Raw genomic sequence first — 24647 nt, forward strand, 5'->3', positions numbered from 1 at the left:
AAATCTCTAAAATTGGGCAGAAAATATCATGAAGAGAGGCTTTTTTTGTGAGGTTTGTGGCATTTCCTTGTCCTGATTTTAGCTAGAACTACCACCAGCCCAGTCTGTCATAGCATCTTGGCATGTGCAATTCCAGTGTAGGCCAGAAACTAAAAACCACCACAAAACTGCCTAAAATAATGACTGAAGGTCAAAATTCCAGACTCTCAAAGTTTGAGAATAGCTCTAAGAAAAGATGAATTTATGGCATAATCATCTCACCTGTCTCTAATTACAGACAATCTTTTGGACGTGAAGGTGGTTGGGAGTAGTCAGCATGGATTCTCAAAGGGGATGTCAGGCTTGACCAACCTGACAACCTTCTGTGATGAAATGACTGGCTTGATAGATGAGGGGAGAGCAGGTCAGGAAGGTTTTTGACCCTGTTTCCAGTAAGATTCTCGTAGAGACACTGTTGAAGTATGGGTGAGGCAAGCAGACGGTGAGGTGGACAGAAAATTGGCTGACTGGCCAGGCCTAGAGGATGTGGTCAGTGGTATGAAGTCTAGCTGGAGGCCAGTAACTAGTGGTGTACCTCAGGTGTCAGTACTGGTTAGAAGACTGTTTAACAGCTTCAGTAATGATCTGGATGATGGGGCAGAGTGCAGCCTCAGCAAGTTTGCTGGTGACCTGGAACTGGGAGGAGTGGCTGATACAGCAGAGGGTTGTACTGTCATCCAGAGGCACCTACACCCGTGGAGAAATGGGATGACAGGGACATCACACAGTTCAGGAAAGGCCAGTTCAGGATCCAGCACCTGGGAGGAACAGCCCCAAACACCACTACATACTGTGGGCCAATGGGCTGGAAAACAGCTTTGTGAAAAAGGACCTAGGGGTCCTCGTGGAAACCAAGTTGACTATGAGCCAGCAGCGTAGCCTTGTGGCACCACATTATTTAACCATAAAACCAGAATTTGCCATCTCTTTCCCTTAGGAGTTTATTAGGACACTTTGCTGTCTCTGAACACACAAAAGAAAGGGCAGAGTTTGTGTCTGATAATAAATTTCTAGATTTTGAACAATAGGTCTGACAGATCCCTCCACTTGAGGCCCCATTCATAAGCACTTCATCTCACTTACCTATCTTTGAAGAAAAACGTTTCTCCCCTGATTTGTGCGACTCCATCAAAGACAATGTCGTGCTTGCAGAGCTCTGGAGTGACAGGTCCCAGGGTTGGACGTGGGCCTGGCCCCGGGCCTGGCCCTGGTCCGGGTTCGACATCGGTCGATACTTCTGTAATGGTGAACAGAAATATTCTGTTACCCTGAAATACGGTGCTGCAGAGTTAACACGGGGAACATGAAATATCAACTCGTAGAAGGGCAATAATTTGGAGACAGTGCTTGAAGGGGAAAAAAAAAGCCTTACAATAAAATAATTTCAGAAGAAGGGTGGTGGAGTACAGCTGAGAAGGCCTTAGCTTCCAGTCCTGCCTTTATCTGCTGTGTGGCCTCATTCAAGACACCGTGCCTGCATGAGTGCTGAGCTGCCTATTTAACTTTAAAGATATTCAGAAGTGATTAGACTGGGTTCGAATGTTAACATTACAATTTTTATTTCACTGGCTTCTGAAAAGAAGAGAAATGCATTTCAAAGTCCTTCTATTCAGAATTATCTGCATCTCCGCTGAGAGAGATGTCAAAGTGGATTTCTCTTCTTTCTAGAAGTGCCAATAGTTTGCAGGTTACAAAGATGCCTTTTGAGCCATTTGTATGATCTTCTTGCCCTCATCAATAATCCAAATGTGCTCTTCAGAATATGCACTTTCCCATCCGGTTTATTTTATTTTGTTTTATCGTTTGGCTGCTGCTGTGTTGCCTTATGAGGCCTTTGCCTTTTTTCTTACACGTCAGGTTTATTTACTGTATAAAACAAAGTGGAGTGTAGCTGATTTGAGATAATAATAATGGAAGAAAACAAAGGCTTTTTGGAATACTTGTTTTATATAGAGAACAGTTTGTAAAGGGTTCTATCAGGTATGGAGAGGCAAGAAAGATAGTTTTGTCTCAAGTTTTGAAGTGTGTCTTGAGAGAACTGGGTTAAATTCTGAGCTCTATCAAAGTTGTGCCATGCAAGCTCAGAAAATTCACTTAACCTTGCCCATGTCTCAATTCCCAGTCTTAATTAAAGCAGCTAAGAACAAGGAAAAAATGCAGATTCCAATCAGATTTTTGATAAAAAAGTGTCTCATGTGGTAATCATTTTGGTATATTCTCATTATAATTTCTACGGTGTTGAATGCTGTAGAATATAGTCACTTACAGTTAAGAAAATATCTCAGTAGAGAAGTGAAAAGAATAGAAAGAGAAATGGTATAGATTTTCTTCGATTGCTTAATTGACTGTGGTATGCTTGTGCCTCTACAGGGTAGAAAATATATGCATGGAAGGAACTTCAATTATAATAATACTTATGCATTTTACTAAGAGTGTCCGTGGAGAAAATAATAAATTTTAAAAATGCACCAACATAAAATACTTAAATCACTTTTTCTCCAGGAGCTTGCCAAATACATTTACATCGAAGTACCAGCTCCTACACACTCCCTGCAAATGTTATTGTGATGTATGGCTTGAATTGTGGGAAGCCCATGTGAACTGTTTCCAGGCTGCGACAGGAAACAATGAACTTTCCCTATTACAGAGAGTTACAATCTGGAAAGCTCAGACTGTTGTAGACAGTAACACCCAAACCCACCCACATCAGGTATTTCAAGCTAGAAAAAAGCACAGCATTTCATTGTCCCAGTAAAGGCATTAGAAATTTCCATCTAAAGGTTTCATTATGGGGAGTTTTGGGGCTTCTGTAAGTTCAGTGAATTTAGTGACCCCTCATCCTTACATTGTGATATTTGATTGAAGTAGGAGCCCTGGTAATAACATGAAGAAAGGAGAGAGAAAGGAAAGAGCATGGTTTTTGTGCAGTATGTAATTTACTGCAAGTTCTGAGTCCCAAATTTCAACCTGTGCTGCAAACTTTTCTGGTGAGTTCTGCTGACGAGGGAGGACTTTACCATAAAGCTCCTGGATCCCTTTAATGTCATCCTGAGAAAGCCGAAAGTTTTTGGTGTAGGTGTAGATCGGGGCCATAAGAGCTCCTGGATCCTCCGAGTGCTCTAATCCCATAGCATGGCCAAATTCGTGAGCAGCAACCAAGAAGAGACTGTATCCTAAATAACACAGCAAGATAGCGTTAGCCGCATACATCTAAATAGAAGTGTACCACATGGGTTATTCACAGCCGCCTCATCTCATTTTCCTTGCTACCCATCAAAAATCTCCCAATAATAAGTATCATAATTAGTATTTACAGCCTCCAATGGTGAATGTCATACATATTGCCAGAAATGACATTTCATTAGAGAGACTCTAAAACCTCTTCTGTAGCTGATGTTTGGTGCTCTCTCACATGCAAGTGACTTTGGTCACAGTCTTAATACTTCTGCAAAAAAAAAGGAAGTGTAGCAAATAAAATCAGATTTCTGTGCTTTTTTTAAGCACAGAAGAATTAAGCTTGTAATCTAGACCTCAAATCTTACTTTTCATCAGGAAATGACATGCAAGTGATAAACAGGTCTGTAGATCTGTGCATCTGTTAACAGAACCTGCATCAGTACTGTTGTACCAAACATTCTTAGGTTGAAAAAACTCTCTTATCATAGGATGACATTTTATCAATTACACCCAAAGTCTGAAATTTAGCAGTTATTTTCATCATAAAAGAAAAACCTGAATCTCGCATTTGTTTGTAAATGTGTAAAAAAGCCTTTTGCTACGTTTAATTTTACCCATTTTACAAATAAGGACAAAGATTAACCAAAATAGTTTTAAATACCAATATTCACTATACAAACATTATACTGTCTCTCAGTTTTTAAACATGCTTTTCTTCTTCAGCAATATCAGTCACAAATGTACTAATTTTTTACATTTAACATTTCTTCCTAATTCGGCCGATATCAGAGTATAATTATTACGTATTAGTGAAATACTATAGTATTTGTGGCTTTTAGCCTTGGAAAGTAAAACTGGTGATGAGCAAAACGTTTATTTATTTATTAAAGGGTTTGTATTTTGGCAAGATATAAATTGTAGAATATCTGAATGTTTCAGGCAGATGAGCTTTGGGACCAACTCCTTAAGTATAGCCTCACATTTAAATGTAGGGGTTTTGTGCAGATTTGGGGCTGGGGAGAAGTGCTGTAACCAGAATGGAGTGGTAAGTATGAGAACGAAACTCATCATTGTAACTGATGTCCTCGGTGTGGTCAATATTGTATTGTGGCTGGTACCGTTGTATTGCTCTGACAAACTGTGTTACCTTGATCTGGACAAAAGCCCCACTTGCGGTCATCATCATAGCTGCTGGTAGAAGCACACCACAGCTTGCCATCATTGCGACCTGCGCTCGTACAGGACTCGTATTTATTCCCAAGGAAGATGAAGGGGAACACACAAGGGGCTCCTTCTGAATTGCCGCCAACTGTTGACATGGCTGCGGAAAAGACAGAAAAACACAGTGAGAAGGGAATCCTTTTTGTGAGATTAAGATGATTAGGTTCAACAAGACCAAGTGCCGGGCCCTGCACTTGGTTCACACCAACCCCATGCAGCGCTACAGGCTTGGGGCAGAGTGGCTGGAGCTGCCAGGCAGAAAAGGACCTGGGGGTGTTGGTCGACTGTCGGCTGAACATGAGCCAGCAGTGTGCCCAGGTGGCCAAGAAGGCCAACAGCATCCTGGCCTGTATCAGGAACAGCGTGGTGAGTAGGACTTGGGAGGTGATCATCCCCCTGTACTTGGCACTGGTGAGACCTCACCTCGAGTGCTGTGTCCAGGTTTGGGTCCCTTCCCACAAAAAAGACATTGAGGTGCTGGAGCAGGTCCAGAGAAGGGCAACAGAGCTGGTGAGGGGTCTGGAGAATAAGTCTTATGAGGAGAGGCTGAGGGAGCTGGGGGTGTTCAGCCTGGAGAAAAGGAGGCTGAGGGGAGACCTTCTTGCTCTCTACAACTCCCTGAAAGGAGGGTGTAGCCAGGGGGGGTCGGTCTCTTCTCCCAAGGAACAGGCGATGGGACAAGAGGAAATGGCCTCAAGTTGAGCCAGGGGAGGTTCAGATTGGATATTAGGAACAATTTTGACATGGAAAGGGTTATTAAGCCTTGGAATGGGCTGCCCAGGGAAGGGGTTGAGGCACCATCCCTGGAGGTATTTAAAAGACGGGTTGACATAGTGCTTAGAGACATGGTTTGGTGATGGTTTTTTATCAGAGTTAGGTTGATGGTTGGACTGGATGATCTTAAAGGTCCCTTCCAACCTAGACAATTCTATGATTCTACGATGCATCTTCTCCTAAACTACACATTAAAAATACAAAGCAAGCAGAAAGTCTGTCATTCTCTTAAGAATGTGAGGATCAAGATTAAAAGTAATGTTTGAAAAGAAAATTGTCTGACAGGAAAAAAAATAAAAGGTCTAGGCATTGCCATTGCAATGAACTTGCTAATATTTTTGATGGGAATAAGAGTGAGCCCCGGACTCGTGCTCACAGCTCTGAGCAAGTAGCACTTAACAGTGTTTTGTGGGAGCTGATTGCGTAGCAAGTATCTTTGTATGGTCTTTCCTGGTGATGTTTTATAGTGTCTCAAATAGGTTGATGGTAGGTTTCGTGTCAGAAAATTTAAAGGGCTATTGAGTATCCACCTGGTTAGTAGGTGTCCCACTGAAGTATAAGCTTTGAAGTAGAAAAAAACCCCAAAAGTTCCAGAAGAGGAGTCATATCAAATGAATTGAGGAATTGTTTTATGCTGTCAGCAGGGTATAGTTTAAAAGCAGACGGTTAGACATTTTTTAAAGACAAGGATATCAAATGTAGATGACTGGGGTTTTTTTTTTTGTAACCAGTATTTTTGCAAAAGCTTGTAAATTTTTCCCTTAAGTGTCTTCTTATCTATGTAGTATATGGCAGTAATATATAGGAAATAACATTTATATCTGTGTGTACACGTATTTTCTAGAGTGAAGAGGGTGTAACTAGATTTAAAATTGCAGTTTAAAGTAGGTATCATAAACAGAATATGCAGATAATATAAAACTCATTTAAATTCATTTGCACTGCTACCTGACAATTACAGTTCCTTTCAAATTATGGTCAGTCTTCAGGGAAGGTACAGTAGAGCAAAACAGAGACAAAGCTGGTTGTGTCCCTAATCATTTGTTATTACTTATTTCTCATTTATTATTATTAATTAATAAGTCAGAAATAAAAAAAAATAAGGATCACAGTTACCTCAAGTAATAACCTTTTAGGCTGAAAAAAAGCTTAAACTAAGTGTATTTTTCGGTTCCAGTGATAAAGACTGTGTTACCTAGGGCCTAGGATATATTGATTCTCCATATTTTGGTTCTTTTGTTGAACTATCCTTTAGATTTTTCTCTTCCTAACTATGTAGCAAGTTATAGTGAATTTGATCCTTTCTTTTATTTATTTTTTTTTCAAACACCTGTAAGGTAAAATTGAAGGGTTACACCTGGGTATCAAAAATAACAGGAAGCCAAATACCACTCCATCAAACCCCTATTGCAAATGGTTAGGCCATTTTCAAAAGGCTCAAAACCCAGGGTGCCTGTAGGTTTGAATGTCGCTGCAGGGGGCAACGGGGTGAATGTCACTTCCCCTTCGCCCTGGTAAAAGCTTGAGATTTTAGCATAGCTAACATACAGTCTAAATACTTACGGCTCCTGAAATTGTACACCTGCCAAGCTATACAAGGCTATAAATTAATTTTCGTTCCTTTATGTAGTAAAACTCAAGTTAAAAAATATAAAAACGTGAAGAAAGCAGGAATCTGTTTTTCTGGCTAAACCATTTCACTTAGTTCTTTTGAATTGCTGAAAAGATCCATTAACTCAAGCTTAACCTATTAAACAGGATTTCTTTTGTCAAGTGTAAATGTTAAGTATTAAGCTAAAATATTATTCATGCTTTCTTCCATCACATAAGACTTCTCTTCCAGGGCCATTAACAAATTGTAATCTACAGGTAATTATCCTGCAGTGGTAGACATTTGGTCCTATGGTTCAATGACATTTGTGTATCCCTGATAGACTTGGTGTGCTGTGGCAAACCGTATTGTTTACATAGATCACTCCCTTTTTTGGCCACCTATGCTGAAATTGTGCCAAACTGATCAACTTTTGTGTGCTCTGCTGAAGGTGTAAAAAAATTGTTATTTAAAAAATTGTCATTTAAAACAATGACAAGTAAGACTGCTGCAAGCAGCATTCCTCCTACCGGTCTCCGGACAGAATCCATATTTCTTATCTCTATCGTAATCTTCGGTGGTTCCACACCATCGGTATCCATCTGTCCTGCCTTCTGTTGTGCACTGGTCATAGGATTGGCCTTGAAATTTAAAGGGGAATTTGCACGGCTGCCCGTCACCGTTGCCGCCCATTGTAAAAAGTGCTGTAGGGAGAATGAGAGAAAAAAAGTCCATACACAAGGCTCAATATCAACAAGGAATCATGGTGTGCCCGTAATAATGTGCAAAGGTCTTGACAGAGGTTGACAGCTGTCATGTGTGGTGCAGTTCACACTTAGAACCTCTATTTTATACCAACAGTGAAATGCTTTGGCAAGCCAGACCAGGGGTGTTCCAACCTCACAAGTGTATGGAAGGAATGACTGATTGATCTTTATAAATGAACTGGGAATGAGGAAAATTCTCTCAAGCTGTCTGAATGTGGTTTGAATTGTGTATATCCTTTATAGCCTAACTCATAACATTAATATCCCTTCTTGAAACAACATTTAGGAAGAGGATTCTGAGGAAGTCACTCATGTTCCTTAGTGCTCTGCTGGTTCATTTACCTTGCGTCAAAGCTGTTAGATAGAATGGCAAACTTTGTACAGAGCCACAGAGAAGCCAGATGGGTTTTTCCTAACGGCCATCTGTGTACATTTCCAGTTTCATTAAGATGCTGATGTACAGTAGAGTTGAAGTCCGATAATAACCTGTTGGCTTTTCCTCTAGACTTTGCTTCTCATTTTTGAGAAACCCTGCAGCTGGGCTCAGGCACTCAATAGAACAGCAAGAGAGGACAAATATGACTCCCCCAACAAAGCTGAACACTGGAGGCTTCTCCTGTCTCTTGCTTCGTTAATGTTCCTGAAGGTAGTGTGTTGGCCTTCTAGGGGCTGCTCATTATCCATCCGCAAACAAGGCCTCTGGGCTCAATCCTGAGAACCAGAAATATCTCTCTTGGATGAAAGGGTACAGACTAAACTGAGTCAAGAGTTCTGGGATCTGTCTTAGGATTTTAGTAAACTTTCTGGAGTATCTAGAGGAAGCAGATAAAATCTCTCATGCTAGTATTTAAAAAAATGTATGTCCAAATTGAATTACGTGAAGATCCAGGTGGTGTGGACCATTTGAGATCCTGTGATTCTGCCTGTGTCTTCTCTTGGCTGCTACATCTGTGGGAATTCTTAATGGTAGGGCAGTGTCTGTGAGTGCCATGTGCTGGTGGGAGGCAACCACGAGAGCAACAAACTGGGCCGGGCTTTGCACTGAACAGGGGCAAAAAATCCTTCATGCAGCCATGTGCTAATTCCTCTTGAGATTTAAGAACAGCACCTCAGAATGCAACACGTCTGTTTGAATTTCCAGTGTAAAGTATGCATGATTTGGCCTTTTTTAAGGTGCCCAAGGGGACACTTTCTCCCTCTCCTTCCCCCAAGTTAAAGCTAAAACTCAAATGTGTGTGTGGGGAGGCTTGGTAGGTTATTTCTACTTTGCTGTTGTCGTTTTTGATGATCGAAATGCCATTGTAGCCTCATTGTGTGTGATTTGAGAGTTTTTGCTTTTGCTTAGTCTGATACATCGATGGGAAGAGAGACATTGTTTATGTGTACTTCACTTTTTAGAGTAGTAATAAATAAAAACCCAAGACCTTTTCTGGCTGAAGGGTGATCGGGAGGGGTTCTAATGATGGGGTATTGTGACATAGGTGATTCATTTTGCCTTTTCCACTTATATCAGTAATTGGTCACAGTATCAGGGGCATGAACCGGTAAGTTACTGAACCAAGTTCCAGTCTCACTTAGGAGAGGACTTGGAGCTTTGCAGGCCTGGCTCACACACACGAGTTCACTGCACTTCTGATCTGGCCCAGCTCTCATCTGTGTCCTTCTGCATCCTGGATGTGGAAGCAGCCACACAGAGGTCCTGTCTCTAGGCAAAAGATAACTCCAGCACACAGTGTGTCTCCCCAAAAGAGCAGGCTGCAACTGTTTGTATTTGTCTCAAATGCTGTAATAAGTTAGGAAATGCGCATTAACTAGGATTAACTAGGTTATCCTGATTGGAGAAAGACTTGATTTTTTTATAAAAAAAATGATAAAATTGGAAGGCAAAAATTAAATTAAACTGAGTTGTTTAGATGACTCATTTACCACATGAGCTGCTTCCAGCTCTAGATCTGGCAAACTCTGTGTTTTAATAGCCTTTTTTTTGTTGGTTTAAATGTGGCTAAGTTGCAAAAACCTTATGGAAAGTTAATCTCTTACTGCTTTGCATGGAGTCTTTCTGAGTCACAGACAAAATGCAGTTTTTCATTTTGCTTGAGGTAACATCATGTGATAGTTACAATAACAGTTTATTAAGTTTTCAAATCCTCCCCCAGCCTTAACTAGAACATTCTTTGCTTTAATGTAAATGAAAGTTAAAGGCAGAGACTAGGTCAGCTTCCCCCAAAACAAAACAAAAGCTTTATTTACTTGTAAGGGGATCTTAAAGGGCCTGACTCTTGTTCTGCATCATGGTAAGCTCAGAAATTTAAAAATCAGTGAAGATGTGCTGATGTGAGAGCAGATTAAGACTGTGGATGTTACTAATCTGTGAACTGCACTGCACTGTTAGCTCTTCCCAGAAAAATCAGCCAGTTGTGATGTGAGGAAGCCTCAGGCTGGAAGGCTGCTGAAACCCCTGTGGCAGAGACCCACGGTGGAGGTACCTGCAGCTCCAGGAGGGTTCTGCCTGGGAGAGCAGTCGAGCAGCAGCCTACAAGAACTGTGCCCGGTGTGAGCGAGCTACAGGCAGAGCACAGGTCTCTAGCATTAGATATCAGAGGACCAAAGTTAGGAGCCTAAACTCTCTGTAGTGTCGGTGGAGTTCGGTGAAGAGAGAGATTCAAGATCCCTTGATGCCATATGGGAAGGGAGAGGTTCAGCACACCTGCATAAGATTCGTGTAGTAGGTAGGTAACTTTCTGCTTTCCCTTCTTCTGCTTTGACAGTGGAATCAGTTTACAGAATTCCAGATCTGGGATTAACTTTAGAAGAGCCTAATACAACACTATAGCTTAAAAAATGTTCCCAAATATGCAGTGTGGCTCTGTAACAAGAAGAATTGAAACTAACTTCAGTGAATTAGACAGGGGAGAAACACTGACAACTAGGAATGTTGCCCCCAACACCGGCTCTATGATGTAAATCCTCCCCATCTGAAGATAGGGTTTTTTTAGCTGGGTTTTAGCAAATGGTGTCTTGGAGTAATGACCGAACAATGCAGCTGTGAATTTAATAAGAAACATCTGTGCATAACTTGAAGGATCTTGCAAAACAATTGCATCAGAAACAAAAGGCTGAAACCCTTCTGTTCCGTTTCAGAAACCTTGACACAAGCATTTCCAGGAACATCAACTTTCAGAACTATCTCTCCCTGAGAGTGCTTCACTGCTCACACTTTCGGTCTTGTATGACTTTGGGAATTTACAAAGGTATCACTCAGGGTATGTGGATCTCGGTTTGTCCGGCTACCTATAATCCAGGCTTTGTTCTGACTCTATCTGAGCACTTGGAGTATCCTAAAGCAATAAGCCTAATTTCACTCTTTTACAGCTGGAAGGATTAACCTGAGGGTGAAGAGATCTGGGGAAAGGTGGGGAATGAAGGAGATGGCAAAGTTTTAGGAAAAAATGACTGTGCGGGTATGTGTGTGTGCATGCTTATATCTATTGAAGTAAACTTTAGGCTAAAGAAGCTAGTTCTAAAAGTCATGTAACTAACAATAACTGGTTTTTTAAATTAACTGAAGTCTGTTAAAAGTTCGCACTCCCGCATGTTCATTCCCTATAGTTGTATAAATTGCTGTCACCATGGTAGGGTGGTGGGACCTATATTGGGTAATTGGGGCTTTGGAAATAAAAGAATACTTTTTTTAATCCCATTAGGGCTAGAAGACTGATATGTTCTACAACAGATTATCTTTGGAAACCCCTAGCATGCCAGTGCAGAAAATTTGTAATCTTCCATGGGGTGGGGAGGGACTCCTTCTCAGGGAGTGTAGCCATAGGACGAGGGGTAATGGTTTTAAACTGAAAGAAAGCAGATTTAAACCAGATTTCAGGAAGAAATTCTTTCCTCTGAGGGTGGTGAGACCCTGGTCCAGGTTGCCCAGAGAAGCTGTGGCTGCCCCGTCCCTGGAGGGGTTCAAGGCCAGGCTGGATGGGGCTTGGAGCAACCTGGTCTGGTGGGAGGTGTCCCTGCCCAGGGCAGGGGTTTGGAACTCGATGATCTTTAAGGTCCCTTCCCACTCAAACCATTTTGTGATTCCATGATTCTATGATATTGGAAATTCTATGGTCTTGCAAATGAACTTGAGAAATCCCCAAAATTTGTCAAGCAGGAATCCATTTAGTGTTTGGCTACAATAGGATACCAGAGACGTTTTGAGGACAAGGTATCTGAACTTTTTCTACAAACACTTCAGTGATCTTTTGAAAAATTACATGTACTTGATGCCTACTTATTAACGCATGCACACGTGTGTTTACAGTACTCATTGAGGCTTGCCTGGGACGTGTTGGGTGGTGCTTGTGCATTCTCGGTCTGGCAAACTGTGATCGTGTCTTGTTTTGTTAGCTTTGCATCTTAAGCATCACTAATTTTCTTTCAGCAGTTGGCACTCCCTTTCCTTGTACTGACTGCAGGTAGCCATAACTTTATGAATAAGTTTAGTACTATTGTTCGAGGAGGATTAGCATGAGTCCAACAAAAGCTCTGTTATTTTCCTTTTCGTTCCTTTTCATAACTCTGTTTTTATTTATTATGACAGAGCAGTAGCCGGCAGGAGTTTCAGCGACCCTGTGGGTCCATTGCTCAGGAAGTAAGGTAACAAGAGTGATGAAACACTCCCTGCTGCCAAAAGCTTGTAGCAGTCGGTGATGTACAAAGGGAAAAAAGTGAATGTGGGAAACTGCGGTACTGGGAGTGTTGGCCAATATAGGTGCCAGCACTGGAGCTGGCAAACAGGAGATGGAGCAAGTGGCTAAAAGCCCCTTACCTTCTCTACTCTTATCACTGCTCATAAATTAGCACAGTAGGCTACAGTCAATTATACTTAATTGCTTCTCTAAAGGTTTCGTGATGTGTGATATACAGGAGATCAAATTAACACTCATATAATAATAATTGTCCAGAATCTTATATCCAGTAGGCTCATCAAGATTTTCGAGCATATAAATGCATCTTCCCAATGTTTAACTGGAAACATATTGTCATAATTTCATTTGAAAGGTAATCATATCGTGTGTATTTTTAAAAGTTATGGCTACCTGAAAGCATTATACACATCGTCTAATCTGTAAATGAGTGTTTCCAAATATGAAATAAATTGCTTGTGAAATGGAGGATTCTGTTCACATTCCAAAGAGTTAGCAATTAGGTACTATCATTGCTTTTCTAGACCCTCTAACAGTGTTGTACAGATACTGATACAGAGTTATGGTTTCTGAAATATAGTGTCACTCCTGTATCTAAAGAGAGCTGCTGGAACTGCTTCATGAGTAAGAATCCAAAGATCTGTGTTAAAAATAAAAACCTGAATTGAATTGAATTTACTGAATTTTTTTAGAGTTGGAAGGGACCATATAGATCATCTAGTCCAACTCCCCTGCTGAAGCAGGATTGCTTAGAGAATGCTACTCAGGGCTGCATCCAGGTGGGTCTTGAAAATCTCCAAAGAAGGGGACTCCACACCCTCCCTGGGCAGCCTGTTCCAGGGCTCTGGCACCCTCACCTAAATTCTAAAAATGTGAGTGCTCTCCTGGCTAGCAATTTGCAATGCACCAACATATAAATAACTTTGTACCACCATAGATACTCACTTGAAATTCAATCATTTTTATTTTGAAAAGCAGTATGAGCTCATTTGAAGGGTGATCTGTGACAGTAATAGTGTCACGTTGCACCAAAAGGGCTCCCAGGCTCAGAGGACCTGGACAGCCAGTTGGTAAAATTGGTGTGCAAACTCATAGAGGTTTGGCTTAATGGGTTTCATCCTTAACTGCTAGTTTTTGTCACTGCTCTTGAAGGAGATGCAATTGCAATTGTTAGTGGAATAGCCTGAATCTTAGGGAGAGATTTCTGTCATTTAGTGTGCACCATCTCCAAATTTGGCCCTATTCTTACTCTGAAAGGTGGTTGTCTTTCCTGGATCATGAAACCGAACCTGAACTGGTTTTGATGTGTATTTGGGGCCGACATTGCTTCCAACATATCTTCAATGTGTCCTTGTTTTTAGAGAAATGCCTCTGCCTGGGTCATCGTTAGTTACAAACTCTCCTACACCAAGGGAGCCTACAGGGAGTTTTGTCTGCTTAGATACTGAGGAGATACTAAAACCAGTAAAACTAAATTTGCCGGGAAGGAAGTGGAAAAAGTACAAGGCAAAGTAGATGGGCAAAATAAGTAGGGAACAGTCTACCAGGAGAAAAAAAGTAGAAACAATGATCTACTTACACTCATGGGGACAAAAGCCATATTTGCCATCTGCATCAAAGTCTTTGGTTGTGGAACACCAGAGGAATCCATCACTGCGTCCTGCGTCTGTGCAGCTGTTGTATTCCTTGCCATTGAACCAGAAGGGAAATTTGCAGTATTCACCATCTGCATTTCCATACTTCACTCTAACCACTACAAAGAGAGCAAACGTAGGGATAAATTAGCCACCAACTGATATAAAAAAATACAGTTTCTGGAAATCTTCTTTTCCTGGAGGACATTGGTATAGAAATGCAGTCTGAATTTCCACTTTGAAATTCAATATGCTGTTGGTCTCTCTATTGGCAAGATGATCATAGCTGAAATAATAACTGGTAATTTTGAAAGAATTACATGGATATTACTCATGGTGAAGTGTTAGAGTGAACAGTCCTTAGAATCAGCCCAGAAAAATATATATGTTATTGTTGCTATGGCAATGCAAACCTATAAACATGCTTTTAATACATTTAGTAACTTAGTTTCTTTGGTAATATGGTCTAAAATGTTCAGTATAGTTCGAAAGCTTCCAGGCAGCAGTTGAGCATGAGCTGAACATGCCTTGTGCCTCATAAACCACTTTGGTATTTCCAGTTTGACTTTAATGAGATCTACTGTGGCACTGGGGGAACCGGGTGGTAACACAGACACACCCAGGTCCTGGGTTTATTTCACTTTGTCACATGTAGTCCTAAAACTACAGTGCTGGTGCTGTAAGATATATTAATATATCGCTAATTCACTTATCCATAGCATTTCTCTTGATGGCAGTAACTAACTGGATGCTTGTGCAGTACTCCCACGAGTATGGAAAACAGTTTCCTCCTATTCATTGTTAGTCAGAGGCAGGGATCCACTCCAGTTGCTACATATACTGGTCAGTGCTTCTGTTGAAGTTAAAAGAAAGCCAAACAGAAGGAACTTGACTATTTTGGTATTAAAGTCCAACTATTTTTTCAATGGGAGGACAGCTGAGAAAACTAGAATTTGAAATGAAAGGCGAACATGAGTTTGAATTCTTATTCTAAGTTTTCCAAATTATTTTACAGTGGAAGAATTATAATTAGAAATATATGATTGTGGCAAAGCCCAGACAGAAAAAAGAGGTCCCAGACTGCTAATACTTGGTCTTGTTTGTCTAGTTCAGATGATACTATCTTCACTTGCTCTCTTCTAAAGGGTACGGCAAACTGCCTGTTAAAGATTCTTGGAGATGGTCTTAATCCACTGTTTGATGTCGATTTTGTTTCAATTATCAGGTTTTATATTTGATTTGGTTTTGACATGAGTGTATAAATCCTTATTAAGGTGGATGGTTCCATTCTTAACAACCAGAGCCACAGCTTAAGTCATCTTAAAAGGGTACGCCAGCTGAACAGCACTGCCCAGTCTGCCTCTTACAAATGAACTGAAGGATGTTGTAGTTTGGGTACCTGAGAACCGATGCATTCAAAATCGTAGTTGTGGCTTTGTACTTTTCCCACAATTCACAAAGGTTGTGCAACATCAGGTCCATTATCCAGGTTTTCAAGGGGCAACAGTAGAAGAACAGAAAGGGTAATCCTAGGTAACACTTATTTAGGAATTCCATAAACATTTTGTAGAGAACAGTTTAAATTGTATCAATTAATTTTCATCCCCTAACATTTATTGAGATGTCAATGAAAATATTTCGTGCAGTGCCTGAAACAGCATTAAAACATAGCAGCCAGCAGGCCATATGTTCTGAAACATTAAAAAGTCTGGTACCTTGCCCCTCTCCAAGAGTCCACAGTTCATCATCATCAAAATGGGAGTCTCCTCCAATTCCTGGCCCCGGTGCAAAGGCGTGAGCCAGGAGACCGTCTTTGCCGTCAAATGGATAGCCATCACCATGTTCTGCAGGAGGAAACAGACAAAAAAGACTGGTTTCTAATGACCTTGACTCTGTCAGAGTCTGTACATGAGTGATGACTATCGTGTGTACTTTCCCATCCAAGACAGCAGCAGAACACTCCAGTGAGTGAGTTTATTGGTGTGGGTTGTGCTGGCAAGACTGAACCAGAAGAGAAGCCGCCAGTTCTTACAAAGAACATTAAGTTTCAGTACTGCAGTTGTCACAGTGTGTTATTTTATATCTCATAACTGTTGTGGAAAGGAATCAAAGACAGTGAAGAACAGTGAAATACTGTACATAAGATGTATGACACACTGCTGTTTCTCAATGGACACTGGTAGGAGCTATAAAATAAACATTGCAGATGAGGGATACCTTCAGATTATTTATATCAGTTTCCAACACAGAGATTGGAAAGCGAAGGCAGATTTCTTTTTGCAGGCTTCTCTTTTCTGCTGCATCTTGGACTGCTGTGCTCTTTGTGCAGGATACTAACAGCTTTAAGCAGGAAAGCAAATCAGCTGAGTGTCTCAGTAGTGGGTCCCTGGAAAGCCAGCTCTTATTCAGTGCTCTGAGGCCCATGAATGAGCCTATTCCTCCTCCACATCAACCACTCCGAGACTCAGACAGCTCACAGGGCAACAGCAGGTTAAGTAGCTCTCCTGTTATTACACTGTAGGCTTTTCTTGGAAGTACACCGCATGTGGGTAAGGCAGGCTGGCAAGGGCATAACCCTGTTATTCAGAGCTTTCCCACCACACTGACCGGTGCATCAAAGCTGGCTGCCAGCATCTCCAGTTGCATCATTTCAGGCCTTTTGGTTTGATGTCTTGCCATTTAACAGAAGCCCTAAATACACAGGCCCAATTCTCTACTCTGTTACACCGATTTCATGGTGTCACTCTCTTAATACTAGTTCAGTTCATTCATTTCAGTAGACTAGTGTGTCAGTTGTCAAGGAGAAGATTTTGACATATATTAGATGCTTTACTCCCATTTATTTCAAAGTAGATCCTGTGCTTAAGAGAAAGCTTAAAAATGAAAGACCTCGTGGATGTCCCAGCTCCCGTGAATCTGAAATTTAATAAAGTGATAAGAATGAATGAATGTGGAAGAAGCTGTTCTCCCACTGTTTCTGAACTGACTATAACCAGCAAGTGCTAAAATCAGCAGTAACACTTCTGCTTTTGTAAGACTTCTTTTTGCAAACCAAGCCAGCCTGGATGAGGATCTGAAGTTTTGAGTTCTGTACAAAATCTCTGAAGCTTTTGAGGTCAACTCATCAGTAGCTAAAGCAAAGAAAACCGGCTTGAAATGGAGGCTTTTACAAAGAGCTCAGTTATTCTTTGAACTGTTCACTTCGCTTCCAAAGCCTACCTCCCAAGTGATTGGCTGCACAAGTACCTTCATTAGTATTAAAAATTCTGTGACTGTCTGTAAGAAGTAGAAATGCTCCAGGTTTACACTGAAAAGCTATAAAATTTCTTTCATGGGAAACGAAAGTTAATTGAGAAGGCATGTACAATGAATACAAAACAAGTCACCTATCATCAGCTGGACTCAAAACATAATTCAGCTTAAAATCCATATTTTTAAATTCCTCAAGGCCAACGAATACATTGAAAGCCTGCATTCTGCTGTGCTGACACAGACCAGCTACGGAGTCAAACCTGAAAGTCACAAATCCATGTTTCAGCTCCAGTATGTTAGGACCTCCACCACTATCACTGGAAAACCAAGTACGGAACCATAAACAAACAGTATGATGGCATTCCATTCTCTTCTGTGGCGGGAAGCCAGCTCCCATCATCTGAAGATCTGTACCGATATTTCCCAGTTCTATTTCTGATTTGTAAATTTAAAAATAAAACGTTGCCCCTAGCGATTCTCATTTGGAAAGATAAATATAGTATAAGGATATTGTATAAATACTTCTCTCTCTCTCTCATGTATAAGAAAGAAAAAAGAATATCTCAGTGAAATTAGATCTTAGCTTGTATAAGCCAAGTGCAAGCTAGACAAGGTTTGCCAGAAAGGCTCAAGAGTACTACTTATTGAGGGTAGATCATTCCAATACTAAGGATTAACGAAAGGAACAAAACCAAAAACATATGTAAAAATAGAAAAATATACCCCATCGGCCAAAATTAATCATAATGTCTGCTTCTCCGTCGTTTATTCGATTAAATCTCAGCGGTGTGACATCACTCCAGACTTGAAAGGCTCGAGCAAAGGCATCATCTACCGTCTCAGGATCCAAATCCGGAGTATAGCCTATAATCCTTAGAGGTAAGAGGAAGAGTTAAATAACACATAAACCCCCTCCCTGTATTTGTTGTTTACTGATCAAAATGCCGAGCAGACTCAGTAGTGAAACCAGTCAAGAGGTAACGCTGCTCCACGTGAGAGCTAGGCACCTTCCTTTGGTTGAGATGTGGTTTTAGATGTGGCGCTTACTATTTATTTTCCTTCAGAACTGATGCAGCAGCATGAAGAAAATTATATAGCCAGAGGCTGGGGAGCCTGCGTGGCAATGGGCCTTGTGCAAAATATTCAGGGCTTTACATCAGTGCTGAGGTGCTGGCAAGACATCACCTTCTTTTGCTCCATTAGATTTGAGGTTTACATTTTTGTAGACTACTTAGCTTGATACCACATCTTGATATATAAGATTTATTTGCCAGAAAAAGAGGTAAATAATGTTCTGAAACTTTCAAGTGTGGGTTGTTTTGCTCTTTAATAACAAAACCCCAGCCCTTCTCCCTCACCTGTGTAGTGAGCTGTATATTGTTTCATGCCAGTTGAACGCTGATTCTTTACCAGTGTGTTGGTTATGTTGGCAATAGGATACGTGGGGAGACAGAAGGTTAAAGCATGTAAGATAGAGCCATAAGCCTGACATGGGGAAAGAACAAACTCTTAAGTGTGTTGCTTTCTTCTTTTTCGTATATTTTAATTGGACTTCTTAGTGCCCCCGTGTAAAGGCACGTTTCCAATTCTTTGCTGCTGTGCATAGTGAGGAAAATAACTTTAGGTCTAAGGAGAATGAGGAAGAATCAGAGGAAGCCCATCAGAAAGTGGAGGCTGTGAGAGCTGCCACGGGCTTTTTTTGGTGTTTATTAGGTTAGTTGCAGCATGAGGGATGCTTTGGGTCATAACTGTTGAGGAAGCAGCAGACCAAGCAGCTAAGACAGATCTGCTGCTTGTTCTCATCGGTGCTAAAAGTTTGTTCCTGGACCATCTAAGGTAATGGTGGGTTTTTTTATTACTGACTTCAATGAGAGGTGTATTAATCTCTAACTTTTCAGTGTAAGAAATGAAAACGTGCCAAAACTACTCCAAAAAACTTGCTTTAAATCATGTCTGTATATATCTGAAATACATTTGTTTTATTTTAAAGTTAAATGACTGCTGGACTCTCCTGGACTCCACGGACTCTGCAGTGAGTAAGTACTGTGGTCCCTACCGAGCAGATGAGCGAGTGAGATCTGCTCCCGTTCCCTTAGAATGCTTGCAGCAGAGCAAAGAGCAAACCCCAAATCTCTTTAGTCTCAACTAGAACCATAAAGTTGAGCTTTAGATGATTATGCCTGAAATTTTACAATTTGAAATTTCTGAGGTGGTTGCTAAAACATCTAGTAGTTATCCAAACACAAAAAGAGACAATTGAAGAAATCCTGTCCAGCCCTCTGAGCAGCTACTCCACTTCCAAGTGTCTTGTTCGATTGGTTCTTAAAAGGTTATGTATGAGCAAAACCCAACATCACCAGCCAGTACCTGTATGTTATATGATTCTTTTCCCATTTTGGCTTTCTTGGAAAGAAGTTGTAATTGGCTACATCTGGGTTACCACAGCGGGGTTTCTTCATTGTCTCAATAGTATTTTGATCCAAATCTCCAGTTTCAGGCAGCCCAAAAAATTTCTGCATTTTCTTCAAAGTGTCTTTCAGGACAAATAAATTGCAATTGTCTTTGGGGCACCCATAGTATTTATTCAGGTATTGCTTGAAAAGAAATCACAGAACAAAGACTTTAACATTCATAAAAGAAATAGTTAATCATTAAAAATAAATAGTGTAATTCCATGTTAGCTTCCCATCTGTAATTTGCAAGTTTTATTTTCAAAATTACTATTATTAGTAACTGAGAGACCAGCAGAATCTCCTTAATTGACACAAACCATCCTTGATCACACAACATTGCTAATTAAGCAATCATTTTCACTATTAGCTATCACCTTTAGTTAATGAATTGCTTTATTAATAAGTAGAGCATCGAGCTTTAATGTAGAACTACAAAGTAAAAATGGGTTTATCTTTTTTGGTTTCCTTATGATGTATAAATCTGCTTACAGTTTTAGATTTTGTGCCTTTTTTTTTTTTTTCCTGGAAGACTCTATGGATTATTGAAAAACTTGCCAAGGTATCAAAGCAACCTCACAAATGAGACCACATTAATTGAAAAGAAAAAAACTCCTATTGCTTATTCAAACTGCATAGAGTTATTTGAATGTTGTGTGTGTTCGCTTTTGACTTGACCGTTGCAAGGAGCTGAGGAAGGTGGACTTTGGGAACATCTCAGTTGCCTGGACACTGCAGCCAATCAATATCTGCATACCTAAAACTCCATCAAACACCCAGCAGATTATGGCTGGACTGATTTTTTTTTTTTGGTACAACCATGGTGGCAGATCACAAAATTATTTTTCCTAGAAAACGGTGGTCATCAAAAAAAAAAAGCCAGTGGTGCATCAAAAAGGCAGCACAAATCCATTCTTTTAATCTCTTATCTAAAATAATATCCACCCAAGCCTCCTCCACTTTCCATTTTGCTCAGTATGACCTAATTAGCAAGTGTAGTGCAGTTCAAAATAAAAATATCAGTCTGTTGTTTGCTGTTGCCTCTAATCCCAGAGGAGCAGTGGGTTAGTCTGTTCCCTGGCAAGTGCTCCAGGTAAGCTCCATGTCTTTCAGATGTTTTAAGAAGTTGCATATTTATGTTAAACTAAACTGTAGACAAACAGCTGTGGTCCTGATTAGCCATATGTGGCTCTCACCTTCTATGCAATACACGAGTGAGATCACACAAACAATTTAGTATTTAGTATTTTTTCCCTTAGGGTCAGTTTTGACTGGCAGAATAACTCTGAGCTTCTTGGGGTAGGGACGAACTCTGGTAGGATGCCTGGCAGTCTCCAGCACGTGGTGAAACCTGCCCTAAAAACTTAGTAAAATGAAAAAGGTTTACAAGGAGCAAATGAGAAAACTTTCAGCAACTGTATAAAATCCTTTACCAACTCTGTTCCTAACCGGAGACTGACAAACATGGCCTCAGAACAGGCTGCTGGCTAGTTAGGGGCTTTGGATTCAGTGTTTGGATCCAGATGGAATTTGAGAAAACCTGTAGCTCAAGCTGTGGCCTTAGCTTGGACTGCTGCACAGGTAGACTCAGTCATGCTGTTTAGATTACGTACAGCTTTAGATTGTTGAATTTAACTCCTCATCCAGGAGTAGATGAATGGATTACGATGAAGATGTTTGCTAGGATACTTCTGTAACAATAATAACCTAATTATTATCTAATATTATCTAATTCTTTTTCATTCACAGGTTCTAAACAGCTTGACTACACTATCCGGAGTTTATCCAGTAAAGTGAATCTCACGGTTCTCCTGCACAGAGATTTCAGGAACTCCACACTCAAGTCTGGGGTTCCACTATTTCATGCCTAGCTCTAGAAGAAAAGCTAGAGCCCTGTCAAATGGTAGGTGTTCCCACACTGATGTGTAGGCCACCCAAACTGATGCTTAGCATGACACAGAGCTGAGAGATGCCCTTGCCAATGATGCTGTTGGACAGGAAGGTTGCAGGTTGCTGGTCTTTCCAGTAAAACAGTCTGTAGCAGAGGAAGAAGCATCCTTCCAGCATTGTATCCAAAATGTTAACTACAAATCCAAGGTAGGGAAACACCCTCAATAAGGTAAAGGTGTATTTGCCAAAAATGTAAATATCAGGGAGAATTATTTCTAACAGAGGATTACAAGAAGCATGACAAAATGACTGCACATCTAAGTTCTTGTGCCTGGAAGTATTCCTGAGGGAAACCTTACTTTACATACCTAATTCATTGGCTGAAGTTCACTCAGGAGACTAGGGATAAGACCACTACATCAGAAAAATATAGCAAAGGATATTTTCTGATTGCAGTTGGTCAAGCCTGGATTTGACCACACTCCTCATTAAGTCCAGGCGTACCTCATCTACCCTGCATAGGAAATGGTTCAGAGATAACTCAGAAAAAGGATTTAATCAAGATGCTACACCATTTCCTTCAGAAGGTCCTCCATTCACCTACTGACTATGTGCAGACTATGTCTAATTTTTGTGATTTTTGTAACTTCTGATGTGGTATTTCTGCAGTGGAGACTGGCACTGGCAAATAATGGGTGCAGAATGGTTACACAGTGGTTTTGCTACCACCAAGTTTCTGTCTGCTTATAGTTAATGGGGCCTAGTGGAAATTACCTGAAATGCATTAAGAACATAATCAAACAAGCCAGTTTGGAGGATCTGTTCTGATCCCAGTTTTCATTTTAATGTAGTCTGATAGATTTTTCTTATGCTTCTGTTTGCATCTCCCAGTGAGGTACCGTGATATAATACAGACTATACATCAGAACTGAAGTTTGCTGAAGAAGCAGGATGCTGCTCTTGCCATTTTAGGTTTGGGAGTAAGATATACAACCAAAAATATAAAATGAGGCATGGTAAAGAATTGTACTTGCTAGGATTCTAAATAAAACGTGAACCCCTCTCAGTTTTTCCTAAAATGGAGATTTTACTGAAGATGAGAAATGAACATAACCAGCTGTTCTATGAGAAGAGAATCCTGAAGAAAATGTAGTGTCTGTGTAAACCACATCTTGGCCTGGGCTGCAAAATCCAGTTTCCCCAGAGTCAGCAGGGAGCTGTGGTGATCTGGAATTTTGATCCAGCCCATTAATGAAACAGGGTCCAGCTGCAACACAGCAATTTGTGTTCCGATGCTGAGTGTTGGGGCTGTTGAGACGGAGGGGGTGAGGGAAAGGCAGGCAGTTAGCATTACCCAAGAAATACTCCAGGAAAGACAAAGGAGAACTGCGGTGTTAAACCAGCTTGCAATTTTCCTCTGAGTACACATAATAAATAGGTTGTTCGAAAGTAACAGAGATGAGGGGAGATGTGGATTGCTGTTATTGAATAAAAGCCTGACTGTGTCTAAGAAAATAGATGATTTATGAGGAGTTAAATTACGATTAGACATGTGTGACCCCACTCTCCTCTCCCACATACACTGCCACCCCCTTCCCCCCACCTCTGCTGCTAAGGCAAAACCTTGGGTGAATTTGTTTTGTTAAAGGCTGAGGAGTGCCCTTTTTTGGGTCACTTTGTCTGTTTTTCCTAAACTTTCCACCACAGTTCCCATCTGGAAATTCTCTCTCTCCCCTCCCCCAGACCTTCTTTAACCTGGCAGGCTTTCCCAAGATGCACACCAACTCCTAAAGAAAAGTGACCAGCTTTCAAACTTCTGTGTCCTAAAATAAGAATAATTTATCTCAATCTTCCTTAAAAGGGACTTACTGCTGAAGAAGAGAAATGTCCATAATTTACATGCTAAAATAAGGATAATCCATCTCAATCTCCCCTTAAATGGACTTCCCCATAATGTCATTTTTATGAAGATCCACAGGGCTAAAATAAGGCTAGAATAAAATGCTGTAGAGTTATAGCTATAATTTGCTAATGTCACAGAAATACAAACTCCTTTTTTTGTTCCCGACTGAATTTGGAAAAAAATATTTCTATCCTCTGATGAGATTTTTTTTTTTTTTTTTTTTTCAGTCGAAACCAATGGCTTCTGAAACTCGAGGCAGCTTTGGATTGTAACTGTCCCTTAAAGCTGTGTTTATGCAACACACGGTAAGCAATCTGGAAAACAAACTTCTGAACGCTGTGATACAGACATGAAGTGAGTCTCGACAGCCCTTGCTTCTACTTGATCGAAGTAAAAACTTTATATGTCTCTTATTTGCCCTTCTCCCGCCTTACCGTTGCAATCTTTTGATTATAGTCAACGATGATTTAAGGAAATTATTTTGTATGTTCAAACTTAAGGAAAAAAAAAAAGAAACAGCTTTCTTTGTTGGCTTTAAAAATTTTAAGAGAGGAAACATAACTTGGCTCTAGTTTTAACTTTTGAAAGCTGATACCTTTGCTAGCTAGCGCTTCCAGAGACTCTGGGGAGAGAACGCTACAGTCATTCCTTAGCCTCAGCTGAAACAAGAAAGAAACATCTGCTTATGAAACAACAATATAAATCTGAAGCAAAGATGAAACCAACACTTACCACTGCTAGTTCTTTATCTGTTTTGGGAGTGCTGTCTCCAGGAAACTTAATGATTGGTGATGGTGCAGCTAAAGTTTTGTTCAAAAGATAAACTTGGATTAATAGCACTTTAAAAACGAAGCCACAGACAATGTGAGTCTTCATTCTGCCTTAAACTTGTGCTCTCCTCTTTGGAAAAAGGTTTTCCCGGTCTGCCTGTCAGTTCCTTTAGCTTCGGGATGCACCAGTTGCTTATCTGCACATCTTAACTCTCTGCACCGTGTTCTCTTTTGCTTGCTCTAGCAATTCCTTTGTATGTTTAAAACATCCAGATGCGCAGTCTCAAGCTACCACAAGAGGAAGTCTGAAAACTAGTGGAAACATGAGAAAAGGGCAGTTACCAGATGTGATTGCTGTGATTTTAAGGTAGCAACAGGCAGATACTTTTTACTGGTGAAAGAGGCCACCTTTCCACCTCATTTGCATACGTGAAAGCATTTAGTTATGCCAGAGAGCAGAAAAAACGAAAATCTGACTTAATCTT

General features: G+C 40.6%; 1 protein-coding gene across 2 annotated transcripts in view; it reads right to left on the reverse strand.

The window, feature by feature from the left end:
* Window positions 1–24420, reverse strand: part of MMP2 (matrix metallopeptidase 2) — a 37075-nt gene extending 12655 nt beyond the window's left edge. The window contains exons 1-9 of one of the 2 annotated variants that reach the window (XM_074157825.1): window positions 24125–24420; window positions 19517–19743; window positions 17873–18021; window positions 15613–15741; window positions 13843–14016; window positions 7333–7506; window positions 4364–4537; window positions 3057–3212; window positions 1123–1276 (exon numbers count right to left, since the gene is read on the reverse strand). In XM_074157825.1, coding sequence (XP_074013926.1) covers window positions 1123–1276; window positions 3057–3212; window positions 4364–4537; window positions 7333–7506; window positions 13843–14016; window positions 15613–15741; window positions 17873–18021; window positions 19517–19743; window positions 24125–24268 — 1481 coding nt within the window. In that variant the 5' untranslated portion in view covers window positions 24269–24420. The remainder of the gene's footprint in view (window positions 1–1122; window positions 1277–3056; window positions 3213–4363; window positions 4538–7332; window positions 7507–13842; window positions 14017–15612; window positions 15742–17872; window positions 18022–19516; window positions 19744–24124) is intronic. The other variant, XM_074157826.1, reaches the window with a different exon arrangement.
* Between the last annotated feature and the right edge of the window lie 227 nt (window positions 24421–24647).

Source organism: Numenius arquata, chromosome 13, assembly GCF_964106895.1.
Source record: "Numenius arquata chromosome 13, bNumArq3.hap1.1, whole genome shotgun sequence".
NCBI classification, from domain to species: Eukaryota; Metazoa; Chordata; class Aves; order Charadriiformes; family Scolopacidae; genus Numenius; species Numenius arquata.